This window comes from Buteo buteo, chromosome 2, assembly GCF_964188355.1.
Source record: "Buteo buteo chromosome 2, bButBut1.hap1.1, whole genome shotgun sequence".
Classification (NCBI taxonomy): domain Eukaryota; kingdom Metazoa; phylum Chordata; class Aves; order Accipitriformes; family Accipitridae; genus Buteo; species Buteo buteo.
In genome coordinates this window covers 33,425,261-33,450,008 of record NC_134172.1, presented here as the reverse complement: position 1 = coordinate 33,450,008, position 24,748 = coordinate 33,425,261, and the positions used below count along the sequence as shown (strand labels likewise).

General features: G+C 36.2%; 1 protein-coding gene across 5 annotated transcripts in view; it reads left to right on the top strand.

The window, feature by feature from the left end:
• CRPPA (CDP-L-ribitol pyrophosphorylase A) overlaps positions 1-24,748 on the top strand; it is a 122,413-nt gene that overhangs the window by 11,495 nt on the left and 86,170 nt on the right. For all 5 annotated transcript variants that reach the window (XR_012653465.1, XM_075050141.1, XM_075050149.1 and 2 more), the window contains exon 3: positions 12,905-13,054. Coding sequence is in view for 4 of the 5 variants with exons in the window: in XM_075050141.1 (XP_074906242.1) it covers positions 12,905-13,054 (150 nt within the window). In the remaining variant the exon portion in view is untranslated. The remainder of the gene's footprint in view (positions 1-12,904; positions 13,055-24,748) is intronic.

Here is a 24,748-nt window from a genome sequence, read left to right as displayed (position 1 = left end):
ACATGATCTTTGTCCTCTTTGTTATACTCAAAGACTGATTTTAGCCAGCTGTAGTGGCTGCATTAGTAACAGGCCATTTTTGATTCATATTTATACATTGGGTCATCTGAAGTCATCCTGTGCCTGTGTTCTTAGAGGTTCTGCTTTCATTGTAAGCTTGATACTTTGGGGGGCTCCTGCTGTCCTGTCAGACACTTGTGCAAAAGCAGAATCAAGAACTGATGACATATTACCATCTTGACATGATTTTTATTCCACTGGTGGAATTAGTTCTGTAGTTTAGTAGACTCTGACTTATGTCAGTGTAAAAATACATACTAATGAATTGTAGGGATGTTATATAGCAATTTTAGAAGAAAACAGCATTTGAAGAGCTACATTATTGGGTAGAGCAGAATCTGTTCAGTAGACCTGAAACTTTTCTGAATGTGTGAAGAACTCAAGTGTGGTTTTGCTGCTGTACGGAAAATAGTTATACAATGCATTATTCCTTTTTCAACTCTGTAGTAACAGATAACTATTGGAAACATACTGATGTTTCCATAGCTTATGGCATTATTGGTCCCATAGAAAGTTATAACCTTCTCACCCAAGTTGTTAATTCTTTTCTGTGTTGAATGGAGAACTAATGTATTGTTAGGAAATACTTGAAGTCTTTGTCCTAACAAGATGCAGTGTTTGGTGGTGGGAAAGCACTGGTAAGGAGAGAAACAGCTCTGTCATTTCTCAGTCTCAATTTAAGTGATTTAGATGATTCATTGCATTCATTAGGAAGGTTGCAACTCAACCAACTGAAATACATAAATCATAGACAGAAACTTAATTTATAATCTCCCTTTCTTCTTTGCTGCATTTCTGTGTTGTACTAACAGAGTCAGCTGTGCCTAATACTAGTATTTCATTCTTTTTAAAAAGGTGACTTAATCTCACATTTTTTAGCTTCTGGAAAGTCTACACATACAGTAATTTTTACCTTACTTTTTTGGGGGTAAGATTAGGTTATCCTGGAAATAAATTTTGAGCATAGCTTCCTGTACATAAATGGTTGCTGAGGTCATTTTTATGTAATGTCTATAAAATGTATCTCCTTTAAATTTAGAGAAACTACAAATATGACACTGCTGTTGATTTTAGGCTAATTAAAATCTGTATGCTTCATCTGAGAAAACAGTGTGACTTTGGAAAATGAAGCAGCCTTTAGCAAAGATGCGTCTACTTAGTACTCAGATTTGTCCTTCCTGCAGCAAATCAAAGGAGTAAAGAAAGTAAAATAAGGGAAATCTCAGCTTGTCCAGCATGTGTGAGGAGCTGAGTAAAGGCCTTGGATCATTCTAGCCACTTTCTACATGGCAAGATCAGGAAGAGATTCTTAGCCATATCTCTCTGGCTAAGGATTAGGCATGCACACCTCCCCAAGTTTTTCCCTTTTTCACCAAATATTGCACTGAAAAGAAATCTGAGTTTTCATCCAGAAATGCCCCCAGCTGCATTTTGGCTGAGTTGGTGTTCCGGGTGGTTGTGGCAAGGACAACACCAGCCCTGCAGGTTAGGTGAACTTCTGAAAGCCAACTTGGCCTGTTTCATACACTGTAATAGTTTGCTGGACTGGTTCTGTGCTTATCCTTCTGTTTCCAAGAAGGTAAGTAAGTGGGTTGTGGTACAGATAGAACTAAAACTGCCTTGAGGAGCATTGGAGCATGTAGGAGAGAATTCATGAGGTATCAAATTCATACGTACAAGTATTAGAGTCACTATTTGAGCCAAACTTTCATAGTAAGGTATAATGATCCATTTTATGAGGCCCTTGATAACAGAAGAGGTCTTGGATGAAGCTCGTATAGAAAGGTGACTTGAAATTTTGAATCTAATGGGCTGTGAGAGAAAGAAGCTTGGGTGCAAGGTTTCCTGCAAGGAGAGGACACAAGCAGTTCTGAGAGAAGCAGCTGAGCAAATTCAGAAGGCAAAGACATTTGATAAGCAGGTGCAGAGTTGCTTAGGGAACTGCATGACCACAAACTATAGTGCCTGTGGTTTTGGTTGCTCAGGACTGTGTGTGTGGGAAAGAGTTATTAATTAAACGTTGCAGTTTTGCATTTGGTTGATTAAATTGTGCAAGAGTCCTCCTACAATACCTCAAGATTTTTTTTCATCTTTCTTCGTAATATGATGCAAATTATGTGTTTAATGATATGCAGTGGATCAGTAGACTTCACAACATGATATTGCTGATTTTGTAATGATGTAGACTTTCTGGTGGTAAAATATAACTTCTTAACTGTAATTGTAACTCCTGTGGCAGTAGCTTCAAGATTTCTACTCCACTGAATACAGATGTTAACTCTTCTTTATATTGACTTAGTCAAATATGCAAAATCCTTTGTGGCACAGTGCACTCTGATAGCTTTTTGCAATGTAAATCAGTAATTAGGTTATGAAAGATGGCTTGCTGACTGTAAGATGTGTTTTGTTACTTGTTAATGCAAGATGATACTGTGCAAAGTAAAATAAACAGTCTTGTTAATTTTAGAGGCAAAAATGATTGTTTTCTTGATTCATTAATTTTTATAGCAAATATTCTGTTTAATTTTTGCCACCTAGATTTGCAGTATAGCACGAGTTAGAACTAGAGAGTGCTGGTAGCTCGTCTTATTGTCATCTTATGTTGAATGAATGCCAAAATTTGAAGCTGTAAGTATACTTTAAAATATTTCTAAAAATTTTGAAAACTATTGGTAGCATACTGGCCACATGGTTTGCTTTGGAACGTTTAAATTGCTTAGACTGAATTTTACATGTTATAGAATCCATCATAATTGTGTATCATATACAACTATTGCTGACAACTGAAAAGATTAAATACGTCCTAAGAAAGTCTTGAAGCAGTATACCAGCATGTGCTGCTCTTCAGGTGGGGGATGCTATCTGTGGTCTGGATCATATACTTAGTATGGATCTTTGGTAGCATTATGCAGGCTTTATACAAACTTTGAAGTACTTTAAAAAAAGCTATCAAGAAGAAACCAAAACCTTAATAAATGAGAACATGTTGTTAAACATTACCAGTTATTGGCACTGTGACAAAAATTAGCTGAATATGTTGACTAAGGTAATAAGACCTTATTTGGCTAATAATAAGATAAAATATATTTTATTGAATATACAGTACTACTGTATTTATGGAAAACACGAACTTCCTCTACCTTTCTTTTATTTCTCACAAAGAATGCACAGATAAGGAATGCATGAGAAGAAATGCTATATAATTTGTATGACACCATTATAAACGTATGTATTGGTTTAATCCTGCTAACTTTTGTAATTTTATTCTTTATTGTATTAAAAATAGTACATCTGATTTATGGCAGTAACTCATGATATAAGAGCCACATAAATGACATTCTTAAGACTTATTTTCAATCTGCTTTTTTAAAAAAATACAATTTTAATATGAAATCAAATGTTTACATAAACTAGTTGTATCGTTGTTTGCAATACCGCTCTTTGCTTTTTCTTAGTACGTATATATGTTCTTGGTTTTGCTTCTTTTCCACTTTCAGTATGTTCTTGAGCTTGTTTTCAGTGCTGCGTGTTGAAGAATTGCGGCCTGTGATATGCCTAGTTCTGCTTTCTTCCTCCACCTCATATATATTTTCAGTTGCATATTCCTATCATCCTGTCTTTTTGAGGGGAATCCTCCTGATTTTCTTTGAGAAATCTTACTTTTTCCACAGAATAACATGTAGAATTTAGCATGTTGTCAATCAGATCTGACGCATAGAGGTAAATGCTTTAAATACAAAAGAACAAAAATTATGTAAAGTACAAAAGAACAAAAATTGTGTAAAGTAAAAAAGAACATTTGCAGTCTTAATTTTTGAGCAACAGTTTCTGTTATTGGTAATCTTCTTTAGTTTGCTATAGCTAATTGAGGCTCTGACATGTCTTGATGTACATGTACTATCCCCAGTTACTCAGATAGTATGTTCTGATAAAGGTGACCTCATTAGAAGAAATGTTTTCTTTTTCTTAAACAGTGTCATAAATATACATTACATTTGTTTAAGGCATCCTGTGTCTTTGAAGTCAGTTCAATGTACAACATAGTGTCAGCTCATTAACATTGGATCAAAGTGTATATTAAATTTCTGATTAAACATCCCCTCTTTTGCAGCTAGGAATAAACACAATTATAACTTCTTCCTTCCTGGTGTTGGTTTAAGATTAACATGTGCCCAATTTTAGTGAGTTTGACTGTTGCTCCTAGCCAGCTGGGTAAACAGACTTTAAGGAAATGAGGTGAAGTTTAGCATACAAACCTTTTTTCATAGTGTTCAAAACTCCCTACATCTGTTCTAATTAACCTTCTTTTTGTCTGGCTGATGATTAGGTTTAATATCTGTGTTACTCCAGGCTTGTTTAACATTTCAACCAGTGCTCTCCTTGGGCAATTAAAAGCTGCCAGTACAAATATGTCAAGATAGCTGGAATTTGACTCATTGGTGATACTGCCTACATAGAAGAAATTTTAGTGGGTATCTCACTAGTGAGAATCAAAGATGGTGTGCCCATAATGACTATGAATTTTGTTGGGTTTTTTTCCCAACAAAATTCAAAATAAGGTAATTTAAGAATTATTCTTGTTGTTTAATAAAAGGAAGATACCTGGCAGAAAGAAGGTAACCTTTTTTTCTTCAGCCTTAATCTCCAATGGATACACAGCCCAGGTTGTGGATTGTACTTGTTTGTCGGTAGAAGGAATCCTGTCCCCACCACAGCACTGCCACACAAATTATGTCTATGCTACATGGTAGAGTCTGGGTGTGAGTGTGGGTGAAAGCATGATGTGCCCTGGACTCAAATTTGTGTTTCTGCATGATAATGAGAGTACTTCTACCTTTATTGTGGTCTGCTGTTCTTTACTGAGTGAGTCATCCTGGTTGTCCTATAGTCTTGACTGTATGCCATATCTGGTCCTTCAAAAGAAGCGTGCAGCTGAGGTACTGGTTTGGGGGGGGATCTTTTGGACATGACATTAACAGAAGGAGTTATGGGGGCAGATTGTGACAGGTTTGAGTTGAACCCATGCAGCCAGACTGCTGCCTTGCCTTGCTGTACAGCAAGTAGGTGGCTTCTGGGTGCAGAAGGAGGTTATGAACTCTGTGGACTATGTGCAGTCTTGGATTGGTTCAGTTTGGAAGTTTGGCTAGTCTGGGCTTGAACATGTGTTCACACCTAAGTTTAGAAAACTTTGCACATATAGCCAAATTGTAGTTATCAACTATACTTCTGTATAGGAGTGGTAGCTGATAGTTTGTGTTGTTACTTCATCTATGTCCTGATCTTTTCCATCTAAATAGAATTCTTTTGCCAGGATTTTTGTAGGCTGGAGGAGGAAATACTCCAAGTCTTCCACCTCTGCAGTGGAATCATAAAACTTACCATAGATTACAACTTTTGGTTATAGAGAATATAAAATGTGACCCTAGACAACAGCTGGATACAAAATGCAGAAAAGGAAAAGAAAAAAAGAAACATAAGGAAAAAAAAAAGCCGTATTTCAATGTGATACCTTCAATGTGCATTGGAAGAAATTCTCTTATTGCTTTATTTTACAAAGATAGTTATATGACTTTAAGTAGATATTCTCCCCTTCAGATTTACAATATAAAAGATTTGAAAAGAACATCCTCTTAAATATGTGAAATATTTTAATCTTATAATTGAGTTTTTGAATTTTGCTTTGAAGATTCTGTTTGATAAATTTGAAATAAGAAATCTTTCAGTAGAGACAATTCTTCTAACTTAAATGGTAATTACTGAGTCTGGCTGAAGCATGTTGATTACTACAGATACAATTAGTTTGAGTGCAGATGTCTGAATAGAAATGCATGTTTCTACCTGTTTAATGCATCACAGATACTGTGTTTATTTCTGTATTTTTTCATACTGTAGTTGGCTGTGAATGCCCTTCATGGCAAGTAGTTTGATCTGTGTAAAAGAATACTTTCCCTGTAGTAACATGTGGAAACAATTTGATGGAATAAAATGAGAAGAAATTAATCATAGTTATTCTGAGCTTCTTTCACTGGTACATAGCCAGACCTAATTTAGACTGAAATCCTTAGGAGATGGTAGTGTTTGGTAACATATAAATAATCTTTCACCTAATAAAAAACATTCCAGGACATATTTGTAAACTGTTAGATACCTAGCTTGTCTAAATTAACATCGATTATTATTGTTACATAGTTGAACAGTGTCCTAATGCAATCCTTGCCTTCATGGAAAAGCAAGATAAAATTGTTTGTGTATTTACCAAATTCACCTCTACAAAATTGACTTTAATGGAGTTCCAAGATGGATGTATTTGTCCTACTAAGTGTGACTAGCCCCACAGTCTCCAGCATACAGTTTTGACGAAGTCAGCTGCTTTGAAGTGATGAAAATATATTCTAATATACTTCTATTTCAGTGTATATATATATATGCAAGACAAGTTTATTTTTTCTAAGGCAGGGTGACTAAATTATTTGGGAGTCTTGGTTCAGTACTATTTTGCTTGTCACAGTTGAAACCAACTCTGATTAAAGAATTAATAAATATGAATATTGAGAAAACATTAAAAACATGAGAATAGGGACATTCTTTTAAAGATAGCACTCATAAGCTATGCTTGTATGTGTTTGACATCAGGTCTATTCCTACGTAAATTTAAAACATTGAGTCTAATGCAGTTAGGGTGAGTGAGATATAAAATGTACATTTACTTAATGCTGCTAGACAGCTGAGAAGATAGAAAGCATAGGGAAAATGAATTTCAGGGGAGATAGAGGCTGTGAATGGAGAAGAAAAGTATTGTTGGTGTAATTAAATGTAGAAGGGAGTCATGCTAGAAGGATGGGAGAGTCTGCTCATTTAGGACTAGACTCCGTAAAGTTTTAGACTGTGATTCCCACTCACTTGAAATTTAGGGTTGCACATTGGCTGTGTAAGTGAACTTTTTGGGTCTTCATCAGTACTTGGGGCCTACTGGGGACAGGGGCATGCCAAAGATGTAGCATACTTTTTTTTTAGTATGCCAGCTTGCAGGATCTGTGGTTGTCTGAGCTTGTTACCACACTGTTGTAAAACAAAAGGAATTGTACTTATGGTATTTTTCTTAAGGATTTTGTGCCACTGCATTGGTTTTTTTTCTCTTTCTAGTCCATATCACTCAACTTGTTGAGCTTTGCAGCTGTTTAGCATTGTTGTGTTTCAAATCTGGCTATCAAAAGTTACCAGATCAGTGATGTGGTTGTGTTGGTTTTCATGCTCTTTTGGAGCTTCTGGCTCTTTGATAACTTGTTCTTGGTAGGTTGTATTCTAGATGTGGAGTGTTGGTCTCAGCTGAATAATGCACTATGTGTTGGGGGTATTTGTAATCTGGATAATTTCTTGCTTGTCATATAAGCTCCATCTGCCCCCCTAATCCTTTTGGAAATTTTAATGGGTTCTGTTTTGTGGTTTGTTTTTTTTAAAATAAAATGAGGATTTTCAGTTTTTATGAATATTCAGTAAAAATAAGCTATACTGCATTGTGTCAGTCAGGTTGCTATGTTGTGTGTAGGCTTCTGTGGCCTGAACATTCGTACTTCATTTTGTAATAAAAGATGTCATCAATACTGCTTGGATTTTACTCTTCCTGTGTTGACTGTGTTGTCTGATCTTAAAACAGACCCTGGTCATGTAATCACTGAATACACGCATCTAAAAAATTTCTTACCAGAATAAAAGTATGATAAAATAAGAACAATACATTGTTACTGTTTAGTGGAAAGGTGCATTAGTATGCCTTGAATCTGTTGAAAATACTTGTGATAACCTATTATACTGACCTGCATGATGCACTTCATTCTCTACCTTTTTTTCAGTCACCATCAAATCTTTAAATCTTGAATGTATGCATGCTCTAGGCAGTTATGCAAAAAACTGAATGCAAAACTGAGAACATGTTTGTAAACATTTTTGATTTGTGCTGTTTAAAATGGGTTATAAAAGACACCTGTTGTTTCTAAAAGCATCCAGAGGCTGGTTCAGTTTTCAGCAAATGGATGGATGAGCTTGCTTCTGAGAGATACCAGTCTGTCACTTCCACTGCAGTTGATGGAATTCTGCATTCTCAGGATGTTTTAGGATTGTTTAAAGGAAATGATAGATTAAAAGGATGGGTTTTGTTCTGATATTTTGTCTGCAAAAGAAAACTGACTGGTTAGCATTATTTGTTTCAATGTCTGTAATGCTATGAAAGAATGTTTTAAGAGCTTGCCCACAGATGTTTTGATACTTCAACTAATTTATTTAATAAAATATACAAAAATGGGGGAAAGAAGTGTATGCATTTCCTGGGCATGCCAGATTCACCAAAACTAGTGCTTGACTGTCTTTCAAGTGGAGTGGCTTGAAGGCTGTAAAGTGTACATTTAAAAAATTCAGCTTAACTATCCATTAACTATCCACTTCACATTCAGGAAGGGTGTATGATGCATTTTGTGTATGATTTTGAAAGCAAAGCTACTTGAGATCTTGGTCAAAATGATTAGAAATTGGAAGATGAGTACTCTGGGAAATGTTAGTGTAAGACCCACTTGCTTTAGATGCAGAGGATGTGTATTTTGTGGTAGGCTAGTTCAAAGTGAAAAAAAAAGGGTCTGTAAAACTATAGTGACACTACCAAGTACTTATAATTTTAAATGAGGACAGATTTTCTTTTTTTAATTGATTTTTTTAAATTCATGTCTGAGCCTCTTGCCTGAGAGCTGGGCCAAATACCTGTACATTCCTGACATAAATAGCAAGTCAAAGCTTCTCGAATTAGAACAAATAAAATTCAAATACCTGAGACTCAGTATATACTCTCTTTACTTATATGGACATAATTCTTTGTTATTGATTCATAACCAGAAAAACAACATGGAAATTCCTTGCAAAGAATGAAATATTTGGTGGTGTAGCTGAATAGACATAGACTAGCTGGGTGATTGTGTTCTTCACTTACACTCCACAGTCATCAGTGGCAAAAGCTCCTTTTGATACCGTGGTGCTTCATTGTATTATTTGCCCTACTGTGCCCTAATGTTTAAATTTCTGAACTTAAAAATATGGTCTTGTAGCCCTGTCTTAAGTACCTAAATTCCCTGTTTAGCTCATTGCAAGACTGCTAGGAGTGGAATTCAGAAGAGGCTTTGTGCTGAATAGCTTTGTGCTGAGTAGGGAGGACGCTTGCACTAAGCAGAAGGAAATACCACAGAATGAGCCATACATCTTAAACTGTGCCCCTCTTTGGCCTGTATATGAGAACAAAATTCACAGCTCAATTCTTCTGATTTTACATGTCAAATATTATGTTTACACCATGAATGAAGATACCCATGAGCCAATTTTGGAAGTAGAAGCACGTGCGGTGAGGTCTGTGTAAGCCAGTTTGGGTTTGGCAGCTGTGTCGGCATGTGCCAGCTAGAGAATGTCGCCAGAAGTACTGCAGATGCGAGGTTTCCTGTGTTAGGATCTCAGCTCTCTTGTCCCATATGAAAACAGCACAGGGCATACAGAAGCCAGTATTTTCCTTTGCTTGATCCCAGTTTCACCCAGTTTGAAAATGGCCTTAGGAACTAATGTAGTTCTTGTGTCACTGAGGTGGTAAACTCAGCCCTGTGTTGGGTCACATCATCTGGTTGAGGGAGCCCATGTGTGTATACTGAGACAGAGGAAGGTCCTGCAGAAAGGTGAGCCAGTACTGAGCAAAATAACCAACCAGTTTCTGTATCTTGGCTCAGGATTTCAATGTTTCAGCTCAGTGCTGCATCTTAGCAAGTATGCTCTAGCTCATAGATTCATGGCTTTTGGACCCCAGCTGCTCATCACATGAAGGTTTTCTGTGCGGTAGAAGCTGCCTGGCTTTAGTAAGTACTAGAGCTCTGCATTCTGCTTTTAGACCATAGAGCAGTCATGGACTGAGTTGTCCTTTTTTGAAATAAAAGCTGATTTTTTTAATCAAATGACTGCTAGTTATCCTGTTACTGCATACGTAGTAAAAATTTCCCTTGCATGGTCAGAAGTCAGTCATATATCTTATTCTTTGTGTTAAACTTCATGTTTTCAGTCCATGTGAGGTATAGTTTGAGTGGACTTGCCTGACTTGTGATTTCTCATTGAAATGGAGGGAAGACAGGTGAGAAGCTCTCAGCCTGCCACACTGGACTCAGAGCTGGGATAATGTAAAGCACAAGTGTAGTTGTTTGAAAAAATGCCATTTGTTGAATTTTAGGTGCCATGAAGCTTTCAATTACTTGAGAAGTTAATTGGGGTTTTGAAAAAATGATGTGTTTGGATTTATTAGAAATTAGATCTTCTTGAATGTTCTGGAAGAGCTAGGCCTCAGCAGAGCAGGAGATGTGGTTCAGTATTGTCACAAAGATGCAGATACAGACATTCATGATTTTTATTGTGCAATAAACCAGATGTCAAGAAAACAATGTGTTTCAGAGCTCTTTTAAGATATAATTTTGAGTATTTCAATTTTATTTAGAATTGCAGTTTGGTTTTTTGTTCCTCAGAGTGCGTGTTTCACTTGTGAGATTTGGTTACGCAAGTCACATTGTATTCTCTTGGCCTGTTTTATGCTTAAAATGTAACATGACATGACTGTTAAAAACTGTAATAAAATATTGGATCAGCCTAAGAAATCCTCTTTTGCTAACTGGTTTTCTGGAATTGTAACTGTTTCAGAAAAAAAATTTCAAATAGACTTAACTAATTACAGAAAAGCTGTGGCTAGCATGCTGCTCTGTCTCTTTTCCCATGACCTTCTAATTTTATAATTTTTTGTGTGTGTGTGTGACCAATTAAAATATGACGGCAGAGCAAAATAACATAGTCCAAATGCCCAGCAGCTGGGTTTTAGAGGTAATAATCCATGTCCTGGAATGATAGGAAACAGAGGGGACAAGTTGCAGATAATTTAGTCTCTCTACTTCTGCTTATGCACAGCTTTTCCTCAAAGTACATCTGTTAAATTTACTCCTCATTTAATACATTGATGTATTACTAAAATTATAGTGGTATTCAGTTTTGTCAGTTTGTCTTTTCTATTACAGAAGTAAAATTGATCCTGCCTAGGACAGAAGATGGACTAGATGACCTCTTGAGATCCTTTCCAGGCAGTTCTGTAATGTCATAGTTCTCGCTGATCTTTCTGTACCATGTTTTGCCTTTGAATGATACTGTTTTGCTCCATGTAGTGTTTTATATAGATAGCTCTTCCCATGTATTAGAAAGAAAAAGCGCTTTTCAGATTTTGAGAAAGTGGTTCAGATATTTCTCTTGTCAAATTAATCTTTTGAATCTTTTCTCCCTTCTCCCTGCCCTGGTAGCTCGTGCATAACAGAACTCTTTGGACATTAGAAATTGTTTCACATCTCTGTCCTCATTTTGTAAAAGAGTGAACTAAGAAGCTGTATTTTAGAGCTCATAAAGTGCTCAACACGCTGACTGCATTCCTCTTTGTTTTATTGTTCAGCAGTGTGAAAGGGGGAGGGAAGACAACTAGTTCTTTCTCTTCTGAGAAGAAAAAGACTTTGGGCTCACTTTTTATGTCTCATTCCACCACTGTATGCTTATCTGAGGTCAGAAATAGTGTAAGAATGGACAGGACTCATATGTATGAGGGCAGGATTTGCCGACAGAAGATAAACAATAACAGTGCTTTTATTTTATGTGATGAGACCTATTTTTTTTCTGTGTCAAAGCTCACTAGGCCTCAGATCTTCTGTGACTGCAGTGAAAAGTGTCAGAATTCACCATTGGGAGCAGTTTTCTAGGTATACTGATTTAAGATGTTGGATAATTCCAGATGTTTTGAAACAGTATCAGTTATTCTTTTTTAGTACTCTTAAAAATAGATAATAAACAGTATAGTGTAAGGATGCCATTCTCAGTGGTTAGCATTGTTAGGGAGCATGCTTTTTGCCCTGTGACTTGATAAGCAATGTTCTGCCATTGCATCCTTTTCTTCATTATTGTATGGACAACTCTTGTCCCAATTGCCTTTAGCTTCATATAAAGTTCATGTGAGCATTTGATAACTGACTGATGAAGTGTGGGTAACCTTCTGGTATCAAAATGACTAAAACCAGCTAGAAGAGTTCTGTTTCAGAGATGCCATAGATCTTTAATACTACGTATTGATGAAAAGATCAGAGATACATGTTTAATTAGTTTAAAATCTTAAGCAAAGCCAAAACTGAAATATAAGCATTTAAATATCTGTTCTGGGGCACAGTGCTGCCACATATCGAATACTTTCTGATGTATGTAGTGTGTTTGCAGTGATTTCGCTGGTAAGTGTGGTTGCTCAGTATTTCACAGGGTGAATTCAACATGGAGGAACAAGCTCAATTTTCTGAAACTTTTCTTGTTGCTTATTTCTGAGCAGTTTAGCCATATTGAAATCTGTGAAAGCAGTAGGTGTTGTGAATTGTCAAGACGTCTCAGGTGTGTCTCCTGCTGTTTGATATCTGAATAGGCCTAGAACTGTCCTCACAGAAACCACCTAATATGTATGTGTGTAGAAGAAAGTCTGAAAAACGAACATCTCAGATCTGTACATGTTTTGCAGTAGATGTTTATGAAGGACTTAAGATATTTTTTGTTGTTGTTATTGGCCCTCAGTTTGTACTTACAGTCTTCCATTGCTATATTCATATTAAAAGTGTCATACAGACTAAGTAGTATGACATCCATTATGAGATACATAAAAGATAAATAATTAGAAAATGTATTTTAAAACTCTTACTTTTTTTAACTGCGGCTATCTCATATACATTAATATTAATAACATTTAGACCTCTCTTTGTGTTTTGTTCCACAGGCAGCAGGAGCAATTCGTCCTCTAGTTTCTACTGTTATTGCCTCTGCTGCAGATGGCTGTTTAGACCACTCATTGGAACGTGCTAGGTACAGAGCAAGTGAAATGCCTCAGGCTTTCTTGTTTGATATAATCTATGAAGCATACCGACAGGTAAGACTTTGAGACTTTCTAAGACTTTTTTCCATTTACTTTAGGTTAAAAAAAAAAAGTTATCTTTATTTCTCTTATTTCAAAAATAGAGATCCAGCATCTATTTCAGATCACATCAAACTGTATGCATATTACTTCTCTGTAGTCTTTTGATGAAAATGCTTTATTATTCTAATTTATTCAAGTTTTTCGATTATCAAACTGCCAAATACAAGAGGGGGTGAGGGATCTAAACTATTGGAAAGATAGATTTGCTTTGATTTTTATTGTGCATTAAACAGATTACTTAAATGTGTGGGTTAATGTGTTTAAAGTTAGGTATGTAGTAAGTATGTATTGTTGACTGAGGGTATCAAAGAGTTTTGGATGCACAGTGTAATAATGACATGTAATAAAATGATGGGATACAGGCTGTTCTAAAATATTGGGATAATATTAACTCAATACATCTACGTAAATAAGTGTTTAGTTTGTTTTGTGTTGTGTGTGTATTGTATGTACTTTGATTAGTGCCTGAAAATAATATTTACTAGGTCTCTGTTGTATTTCTCCATTTTTTTTCCTAATATATTGCTTGATCAATAACATGATCTTTATTTAAGAAAATAAAAAATTGTGTGTAGTGTGTTAAACCCTGACTCTTTGCCTTTATACCTCTTGAAGACTGCTTTTGTTTGCCCCACCCTGCATTCAGGTTACTGGAAACGCTCCAGGCTTTCGTCTCAGCATTCTACTTCCTTTTCATTCATCACCTTGTGGAAATTGCCTGTCCTCCAGGTATCTTCCAGACTGACTGGAAGCAGAGCATTTCTTCATTTGTCACTTGGAAGGAATTGTTTTGCACTCCAGTAATGCTGACAGTCATGCTTCTCATCAGTCTCATTTCTAGAGTAAACAAGCCCAAATTACTGATATCCACCTTCAGAGAGTACATAGCTTAGAAGTCACCAACAACAGAACAAATGCATGGACAGGCAATGAAGAAGAAACAGTTGCTTAATTGTTCAGTAATTGTTTTACTTAGAAATGTTGGCACAAATTCCAGGTCATACCCTTTATGCTTGTTACATGAAGCTGTTCTTAGATGCTGAAGATGAAGGGCTGTCCAAGATGAAGAGCTACTCAAGTGATTGGACTAGCTTCAACCTTTTTACTTCTGACAAGAAGCAGGGGGATGTTCTTGATGTGCATGATAACGCACAGCTAATACTTCTAAGTGAGACTCTAGCTTGAATGTGGTGGGCATACTCGTGATAAAGGCAGCATATACATGCAGAGAACACATCTCAAGAGACAACAGCTACTGTTGGTTATGCAACTGTTTCTTTCTTGTTGATGTGTATCTCTTTTTGGCAAATTGCATGTTTATGTGTTGTTTCTCAAAAAAAAAAAAACAAACCAAAAACTAAAACAAACTCCTATTTTTTCCTACTGTGTTTGCTCTTAGTTTGGAGATACAGTAGAGCTGGCAAATGCATAAAAAGCTTTTACCCTAAATGCCTTGCTCAAAAGGCAACTATATTTGCAGTCCCTATGCTCCTCTGAATAGTGTTCTCTTGTCACAGATGCATTCCATCAGTCTTCTTTTTTGTATCCCTGCTCTTTCAAGAACAAGCCACCAAAGTTGTTAGCAAGCAACCAAGGCTATGGTTCCTTGTCCCCAGTTCCCTTTGCATTGGCTAAATTCTGATCATTTAAATGCTCTGTGCCTTGGAGCTCTGGGAAGGATAACACTTTGCTAAATCTCTCAACTCATATTGTTTGCTAATTATTTATGTTTCAATGGTGCCTAGCTGTCCAAGTCCAGGATTAAGACCCTATTGTTCTGGGAACTGTACAAACAAATAAAAAAAGATAGATAATTGTTGTCCTGAAAAACTTAGTCAAGCTACTGTAGGACAGATTTTTGTAGGAATGGATGCAGCTTATGCTTCCTAAATATTTACATACCCATCATTAGTTCCCACAACAACCTGGTGAAGTGGGTAAGTATCATTGTACAGATGAACAAAAAAAGATAAAATAATTTTGTTGCTCATGTTGCAAGTCATTCACAAAGCTGGGAATGGAATTAATTTTAGCTGACTAGGCATGGGATCATGATCCCACTCCTGTGTATTTTATACACTTGTGACCTTTATGCAACAACAGTGTGGGGAAAAACAACAGTCAAGCATGCATTCCTTAGAAAGAAACTGTCCATTTGAATTATTGCTTCAAATAACATAGGCTTTTCAGTTACATTGTGGATAATGTGGAACACTGCTTTTAAACGCCATCTCTATTTAAATGCATCCTCTGATGTGAGTACGTAGATTCAGAGAGTTTACTTCCACGTGTGTTCTTTTTCATGAATGTAAGATCTCTGAGTATCTTGACCTCTAAGTTGCAACATTCAAGTAAAAGTTATCTGATCCTTACAGGTTTGCCATCTATATTCTTTTTTGCTCTTCTTGTCGTGTACCAATTTCGGCAGAGCAGACTAGTGCTCCTTCTCCTTTTATTGCTGTTTTGAATGTATTTAGCACTGGAAATGAATAAGCTATTAACACTATTAAAATACATAAAAATACTTCTGTATGATCTTCATCAAATTAAAAGTAATTTCCTTAGAAAACTTTTTCTATTTCTTGCTTGATTAAAAAATAATAGTAATGATTTGGGGGAAAAGGCATGCCTTGTACATAAAATTAATTGAAGTAGATACAATAAATGCCAAAGACTTTTTTTTTTTACAATATTGTCTTAAAATATATGTATACTACAGTGAATTTCCTTTACATTTGGTGCCAAAAATCCAGCACAGATTTTGAGGATGTTCAGCCAGGATTTTGTGTGCATTTCATTGCGATGCATCTCGGTTTTTTGTGCTGGATCTCAATTTAGTTTTCACTCTTACCTCTTCTCTGTTGCCTAGAACATACGTATTCCAAACTGATCTTCTTTGTTCAGATATATGTTGCTTTCTGATTTATCTGTGATGATGTCAAGATTTCTGACATCCTGTTAACTTCTCAGCTTTGTAGTACTGCTGTTGAAACCTTTTAAATTTTGTTGCTCAAAAATTGCATGCACTCTGTTGTCTTTGTAATGACTTTGAGAGCTCGTTAAAACGAAGATTCTTCATCATTTGCATATCTGATATTTAAGACCCCTTTAAGAGGGCTTTTCAAAGGTTAAAAACCAGTACTTTTATTTTTTTTATGTGATTTTTCTGCCTTTGGTTTTTCCTTATTACAACCACTTTGTCAAAAAAAGGAAAAATGTTGAACTGGAAGTGACACCAAATTAGAGTCTGTTTGGTCAGTTACCCAGAAATGGGGTTAAGTATTCAATCCATTACCTCTGAAGTATGCTATGAAATAATTTCCATTGTGTTTCTAATTTTTGCTCCTGTTGTGTGAGAGAATTAGGTTCTGCGAGAAGGTACACATTATATTATTTTCAAAAAGGTTTCTTGTCACCACTAGTCACATCTCCTTTTGCTAGGTGTATTAACTTGAAATCTGTTCTTTGGAATGGTCCTCCTCTCGCAATTCTATAATATTTCTTGATCCTGATGGGGAAATTATTTCATCTTTCTACTCTGCTATTGTAAGGTAGCCAAGGACTTCTACTGGCAGTGTAGGGTTGGTTGGTTTGTTTGTTTTTAATCCCCAGAGAGGATTAAAATCTGAAATGGGAGGAGCAATCCAAAAAATGTTGGTGAGGTACTGGATACTGCTAGGTCTTCAGATGGTTAATTTTGAATAATTTTTTTTAACCATACTGAAACAATAGTATAGATTTATGAAAATATTTCCTTAAAAATAATCTCAGACTTTTTCAGTTAAAATCAATTTTAACATCAACTAGTGGTGGAAGCAGCTTTTTTTTGGTATGTCTGTGTATATGCTTGAGAGGAAAAAACCCCAGACATTCGGATGTCCCATATTTTTACTTTTTTACTGGGGGAATTTGAGCAGTTTGAGAACCATTGTTGTTTCTTGGTGAAAGAATAATTTGGAGTACTTTGTGTCTGTCTTTTTGTGATGCAGCAGGTAAGTGGAGGTGCAACAGGGAAGGGAAATCTTTTCAGTATTCTTCTGCCTCAAATGATAATTGCACCAATGCAGCAGGATCAGAAGACCACTGTTCAGGAAATAAGCTACTCCTTCCACCCCAGAATGGATCAGTGATACTGATTTAAACATCTTTATAAAGTTTCTGTTACATTGTTGTACATTTTAATTTTAACTCAGGATACCTCTTGGCCCCTGTATTGGACATCACATAAGCCAGACTAAAAACATTTAAGAGTAATATTGAAGTTAAGCAACTGTTCAGAGCCCACAACAGCCAGTGAAGCTAAAATGATGTCTTGATCTTAAAAGGCCTCACTATTCTGGCTTATGTGTCATTAGATAGAGCACTTAACTATAATAAATTAATAGACATAATGGGACTTTGGCAGATACAGGCACGTATCCCTGTATGTAAGGCCACTTAATCCTTTCTGTTGCAAATCTCTGTGTTCAGTTGGTTCTATGAAGCATGGGAAAACAGCTGTTTACTTCTACTTCAGTGAAATATTCTGATGCCTCCACTTTGTAGTAGGACTTTGGAATTTGGCGTTGGGATGGTTCTGAGGAGGGAAAAGGATGAATTACACAAGCCTCCTTATATATGCCTGTGAGTGTTATTGTGTCACTCATCATATATATCCCTCCTCACCTCATATTCTTATGAAGTACAGCACTGGTTTCATACCCTTCAATTTGTTAAATTTATAAAATTTATAAAAGTTATAGCTTTTATTTATATAATGCATGCTTGACACAAGGTGGACAAGTGACAGATGCAAACAACTGCAAGGGGAGAAAGAACTGTATTTATAATGCGTGTGGTATCTTGCAGGCAGAAGGCTATACCTTAGCCAGGGATTTTCCTTGGGATGTTGGGTAAAAGGCTGTATAAATGTGTTAAGGGGACAAACGTAATGTTGCATCAGTGCTTTTAGTTCTGGTATGTCTAAATTTGTGAGTTCTTGTTTCCTGCACAATGTAATGAACCATACCACTAACTTTCAGTAAATTTTAGTAGTGGACAAGTTAAACTTTTTAAAATAAAAAATGAAAATCTCTAGTAACTAGTAAAACTTGTTGAAAAGTTGTAAAATTGCAAACCCCATGATTTACTTCAATTCTAACCTACCTGGATTTTTTAATTTTTTTAATTTTTTTTTAGGTTAATAGGAATTAAATTCCTGATCTTTGGAAACACATGGTTTTTTTCTATTCTTATCAGCCCTAAGGGAAATCAGAAAAGTTTAAGTGTTAATTGAAAATCCACCCTTTCCAAAGATAGCAAATAAAGGATAAATTCCTTAGACCAGACTTGTTCATTTTTGCTTAAGGTAGTTTCATGTTTCTGTTCAGCTCTTTAAATTAAATAGTAGCAAATGTGAAGTATGATCTTGTAAGCCTGGGAGAAGGAGGGTGGAGGGAAGACTTCACTTACTAGAAGTCAAGTGTTCCCCTGGAGCAGTGTCTTTTAAGGAATTAGAGTATCAGGAAGTCAGGTAGACTACCTTTTTCTTTTAATCAGAGTAGGCTGAGACTGATTTCTATAATACCTGTTTCTGACATATTGTGAAATGCACAGAGATCTTGGAGATCTTTTGTCTTTAACACAAAGCACCTTGTTGTGTTGTGTCATGTTAGTGTACAAAATAACACAACCACAGTATACAAAGGCTGAAATACCCAAATTTAACAAAGCATTGTGTTTTTGAGATGTATCTGCCAAAGTGAGGAAGGTAGCAGGAACAATTAAAAACCTTTGCCTTTCCTGATCTGGCAGAGAAAAAACTGAAAATGGAAGCAGAAGAGGAGTGGTAAAAGATCCTGACTAGCTTCTATGTCAGAGATGTAAACAAAAAGCCTAGGGAAGATTATATGATGGTTAGAGAATTGTCAGCATGAATGCTGGGGATAGAATAGAATTGCTCACCAATGTGACCAGCCTGGTGAAGCTGAGGACCTTGTAAGAGGGAAGAGCTACCTACACACAGCTGGAGAAGGGATGGGACATGTTAGAAGGTGATTCTGCAGGAATCCTTGACATGTGGATGGCATGGTAAAGTCTGGTGACTATTTAAAGATAGAGTGATAGGTTTATAACAATCTTAATATAAAAAATAATTTTGATACACAATTTTTTTTCTAGTAATCTTTTATACGTTGTTTTATACGTAGCCTCAAGATCTTCTGTACCTGGGAAAATTTACTACAAAAGCTACACCATTTTTTGGGGGTGTTTGTGTTGCATATGTAGTTAGTTTAATCTTCTGTTGATAGTAGACCTTTTGTAGATTATGGATATTTATATTTAGCTAATCAGAACAATGAAGTTGAAATAAAAAAAAATAAAAAAAAATAGGAACAGGAAACAGGAATATTCATTGAAGGAGGATGACCTTCAACATGTTTAGAGATGTTTCTCTGATGTGTCTATAACCTCCTTACAGACATCCACACGGAACAGGCTGACTTTAGGGATTCTACCTAATCTGTGTAGAAACTATGTAGAGATTAGTACTTTTTGGGACTACACTGAATTAATACATCTGTTCATAGCCAACATTACCCGCTTTTTGGCTAATAAGCAATCACATTTACTTATGAGATGTTACAGCATCTGCCTGCATAGGAGAGAGCTGCTATATATAAGCATAGTAATGACAAGATACAAAATAATAGTGTGTCAGGGAGAATAATGCAAATACTTTGATGCTAAATTCTGGGAGGCAGATGTTCTTCCACTCCCCCCAAAAATCATTACAAGATGTTCCCAGATGGGGTTGAGATGGGGAGAAGAGATGTTCTGCAAACTGTCCAACCTGGTCCTCAGTGGAAGAAAAGGAAATCCCAAAATTGTTCTTGTCTAACAAACCCCTGAGAATGTTCAGGGAAGATTTTGCCAGAGTAAGAAAGGAAGTTGGCTATTGTTAGGCCCATTGTAGAAATATTTGCTCAAAGTATTGTCTTTTCTGTATGTAAATAATAGGGGGTGTATTCCATGTGGATTTTGTAAACTTCTAAAGTGCTTTTTGAAAGGGCACAATATTACTGGGATTCTTCTTCAAACATGTGTGAAGCATTTTAGTATCCTCTGTAGCAGGGGAAGTGGAGTCAGCTGTAGCAGTTTAGTAATATTTTGGCATAGGTCAGGCAAGTCCTTCGAGGCAAAATGTCTAGACTGATTTGGGGATTTTCCTGTGGGTTCATTCTTTGTTAAAGAAATCAGTGTCTGTCAAATTAACATTGCCAGGAGCAACAGGCGATTAAATGAACAGTAGCGGACAAATTGTTGACTAAAACCTTGGCAACTGTGGGAGCAAGGGTCAGATTCAGAAAAAGGACCGAAGGGTCAAAATGTAAGTGAGGCAGAACTTGGGCATTTAAGTCTAATGTTGGAATCCTGAAAAAAACCACTGCTTGCCTTCTTCCTAAGACTAAAGATATCTGGCACCTTCAAGGCACCTCAACTTTTTTGTTTTTTAACATTCACCAAATATGAAACTTTCTGTGTTCTAAGGCATCTAAGTTGTTGGCAAGGCTGAACAGCTTAATGTTTACCTCCTGTAGACATTCACTTGGAGAAAAAAATTTTTGCCTGATGCTATTCAATCATGAATTGGTGATGTGAGTCAAAGCTGTTCGTTTTTGTAGTGTAAAAACACTGAAAAAGAGATCACCATTGTTTTTAACATATGACAAAAAGTAGATAAGATAGATAGATTTTATCCTAAGCTGTAATGGGTTGTTTCTTGGCCTTCATCCTTTAAAAAAAGCATCAGACATCTTTTATTAAGTGTATTATGTTGTAAGGATAATCAATTTACCTCACTGTTCTTCAGATGTATTTTGCAGTTTCTATATGCTCTGTGTGTGTGTATGGAGATCCACTTCCTTTTCCACCATCCCCAGCTTTGGTCACCCACTTTGCTTTTGTATTTTGTAGTTATATGTTCAGGTCTTCTAAATATATACCACAACCATTGCTGTGCTTTTCCTAATTCTGCATTCCAGTTTAAGCCTATAGGTTTTTCTTCCTTCTCATCAACTGTATTCTGAAATACTGAATCAAGAAATGATTTGTGAATTAGACAAGAGCTAGCTAAACTAATAGTAATCTACTACTTGTATGATTTGTATGAGGACAGTAGTACAAGCCAATGCTCTTCTTTGTATGGGGTCCTAAAGGCGGCATACTTCTATCTGTTTATGAAATGTAATAGGTAATTACAGTTTTAGTGTAACTACCTACTTGGTTGGTCCAAGTCAACCTACTTGGCTGAATAGTAAAGTAACATGGATTATTTTGGTTTGTTGAAATTTCTGCTCCAGTTCCTTTGATAGTATAATAATATAGATTTTAATTAGCTGTATACTAGTATCAAGATGGGGAATATCTGTGAGTTTTTCAATGTGCAATCTAAGCATACAAAATAACCTAACAAAGGAAGCCTTTCTGCTGATTTGTCCTTGGGTCATCAGGATTTTAGATCTGATTGTTTGACAAGGAAATCTGTGTAGCTCCTAAATATTGAAAGAAAGCTTAGTATCTCATTTCTCCTTACATGAGAAGTTTTTACTTATTAACATCACCCCTTCATTGTTGTGGTCCATTTCGGCTAGGATTTTATCTCTGGTTTTAGTCCTCTTTAAAAAAAAAAAAATTTCTTTGGAACTTAGTAGAACCTGAGTTCTGTTCCATTTAATTCCTGCTGAAAATTGGTAATTTTTTGGGCTTGATGCAAAATTGCAATGGAGCTAATTTTTTAATAATGCAGTTTTGCAAAGGATTTTGATCTGCCTTTCTCCATTCATCTTCAGGCTGATGCACACAGACTGTTGCTTAAATGCAGGGTCACCTAAATTAATATCCTAATTTGTACAGTCTTCAGGTTGTAGTTCTGAGATGTTTTCCAAAGAGATTTTACAGTTACTTCATCTGGCATCTTTTTACCCTAGCAACTTTGTCCTGAGATTTAGAGGAATAAATATTTTTTCCTCTTTCCCTATCCTTAAAACATACCCAATTCTTTTTAAGATTAATGTACTAAATGAGTTTTGTCAGTAATGCTTTCATTTATTCAAAACCTGAAGCTAGATTGGTGGTCTGTTGAGAAAACTGCTAGTTTAGATAGCTCTGTACTTGATTAGTTCTTTGGCACAATGGTGGAGCCAGGATATTGTATGAATCCCCACCTTGCCCTAATTAATTTCTGCCACAAGAATGTTTGGAGAAATTCTAATGCCTTGCATAAGAAAAAAATAAAAAGTTTTTTTGCTAATGGGATAATTACTTCCATTTTATGGCACTCCTCATCCTGTAGGATCTCAAAGCACTTTGCAAATTCGCATATTAGCTCTTGAAACTGTTTGGTGCAGTGGTGCAAAGCTGCCACACCCTGGGTGAAGTCTGGCATCTCTGTAGCAGTGAAAAGGCATTTTGTCTTCAGATATAATTTGGAGGGTGTATGCTAGGGAGACACACTGCAATTATTCAAGTTGGAAGTTAGACTGGATTATTAGAGTATTGTTATAAGTGTTACTGGATTTACTGTGATAAGTGTACTGTATCCACAAGGATCACCCATTTGGCACAGGCTCAAACAATGCTGAATACTGAGTGAGAATTACTGTATTCAGCATATGGGAGACCACCCATCTAAATTGTCATCTGCTGCTTGTTTTGAGAGAGCAAAAAGAAAACAAGGTAGTGATGCTAGAGCTTTTAATCTCTAACCTGTTGACAGTTCAGTGTACTGAAAGGCAAGGAAAAGGACCATTTATGATCTTGCATAATTTCAAGAGGTGATTCTCTTAAGTAAATTGTTCCAAGAGTGAATAATCTTATCTGTTCAAAAAAATTTAAAGATAAAACATGCATTTTAACTTGGCCTGAATTTGGCTCACCTCTGCTTCTAAGCCTGATTAAATTCTCTGCTGGTTGCTTAATTTTAGAACTTGATATATTTAGAAATCTCTTTACTGAGAGAATGTGAACAATCACTTCTTTGCTTTTTCTTAGAATAACCTAAACAATCTGTAGTTTTCCGCATTGGGACAAGATTTTTTTCTCTTTGTATTGTCCATATAACTCTTTTCCAAGTATTTTTCCAATTTACAAGATAATTTATTAAAGTGTAAACAATGAGTCCTAACCTAGTGTTTTGACTATTAAGTTGGCACATATAATATTAATATTTTCTTATTTCTTCTTGACATTGTAACTAAAATATGACTTTTTAAAAAGCTGAACTTGTATATGAGGTCTGAAATTCCATGTTCAGCTGCACGCTTAAAATGACCCCTGTGTCCTTTTCTGACGTCGAAAAAACCAATACTCTCATGGTTAGTCAGGACTTGTTTTGTGAAGTCAACCTGATTAATAACTAGCTCTTAGTTGCATCAGGTATTTCATCTTCATACCAGTACCATTGTTTATTCTCACCTCATTTGTATTCTCATTTTCATTATGCTAGTTTGTGTGGACTTCGTTGGAGTAACATTAGGAATATATCTACTGGTGTGGCACAGAGAGAGAAAGACTAAGCTTTGATTTTTGGTGATCCGTTATTGTTTCAGGATTGTATGTGTAAACTGGGACTTTACCAGCAGTGATATTCATCCCAGTTGCCAGTCATATGGACACAATGCATGCTGAGTCCTGGCTGCTAGGGCACCACACTGCAAATGATGTGCTTTAGCAGGTGCCCTCGCATATGACTTTCACCTTGATTCCACTAAAAGGGGAATGACTTTGAGCTTTCCAGCAACAGTCAAGTGCATTTTGTAGATTCTGAGTAGGGATGCAGGAAAGACTTGCACCAAAAAGAACCTGTCGTGCACACTAAATTGGTAATGTGGACACAACCCTTGACATTTCTTAGTTTTGCCTACCAGTACCCTTCTTTCCTCGGCAAAGCACCTCCAGTCATTCTTGATTAAGTTTTCATTCCTTAATAGCAAAGCTGCCCTTTTTCCCCTCTCTCTACAGGTTGATCATGATTTGTCTAGGAGAACATAGCAGACCTCATTCTCTGAAAGGACTGAATTATGGGTTACTCTGGGTACGTAGGGGTTAGGGCTGTCCATCTAATTTTCAGACAGAACTAGGGTTTTTCAAAACGTAGGTATTAGTGTTTTTATGATTTCGGTGTAAAGTTGAGCACATGTACTTATTTTACAGGGTGATTGGTTTGTCTGGACCTCTCCTTTTGCAGAGATGGAAGCAGTAGCAGCCAGAATAAGATTAAGATTTAAAGAGTAAGCTTTAATCACAAAATCATAGTATTATTTAGGTTGGAAAAGACCTTTCAGATCATCAAGCTCAACCGTTAACCTAACACTGCCAAGTCCACCACTAAACCATGTCCCTAAGCACCACGTCTACACATCTTTTAAATACCTCCAGGGATGGTGACTCAACCACTTCCCTGGGCAGCCTGTTCCAATGCTTGACAACCCTTTCGGTGAAGAAATTTTTCCTAATACGCAACCTAAACCTCCCCTGGCGCAACTTGAGGCAATGATACAAACACTGTTGTAATAATCATGTAGCGTATCTGCAAGTATCTTAAGGCATGGATTTAAGAGCAGAAAAGATAGCTCTTATGCATTCTCAAAAGAATTTTAAAACTTG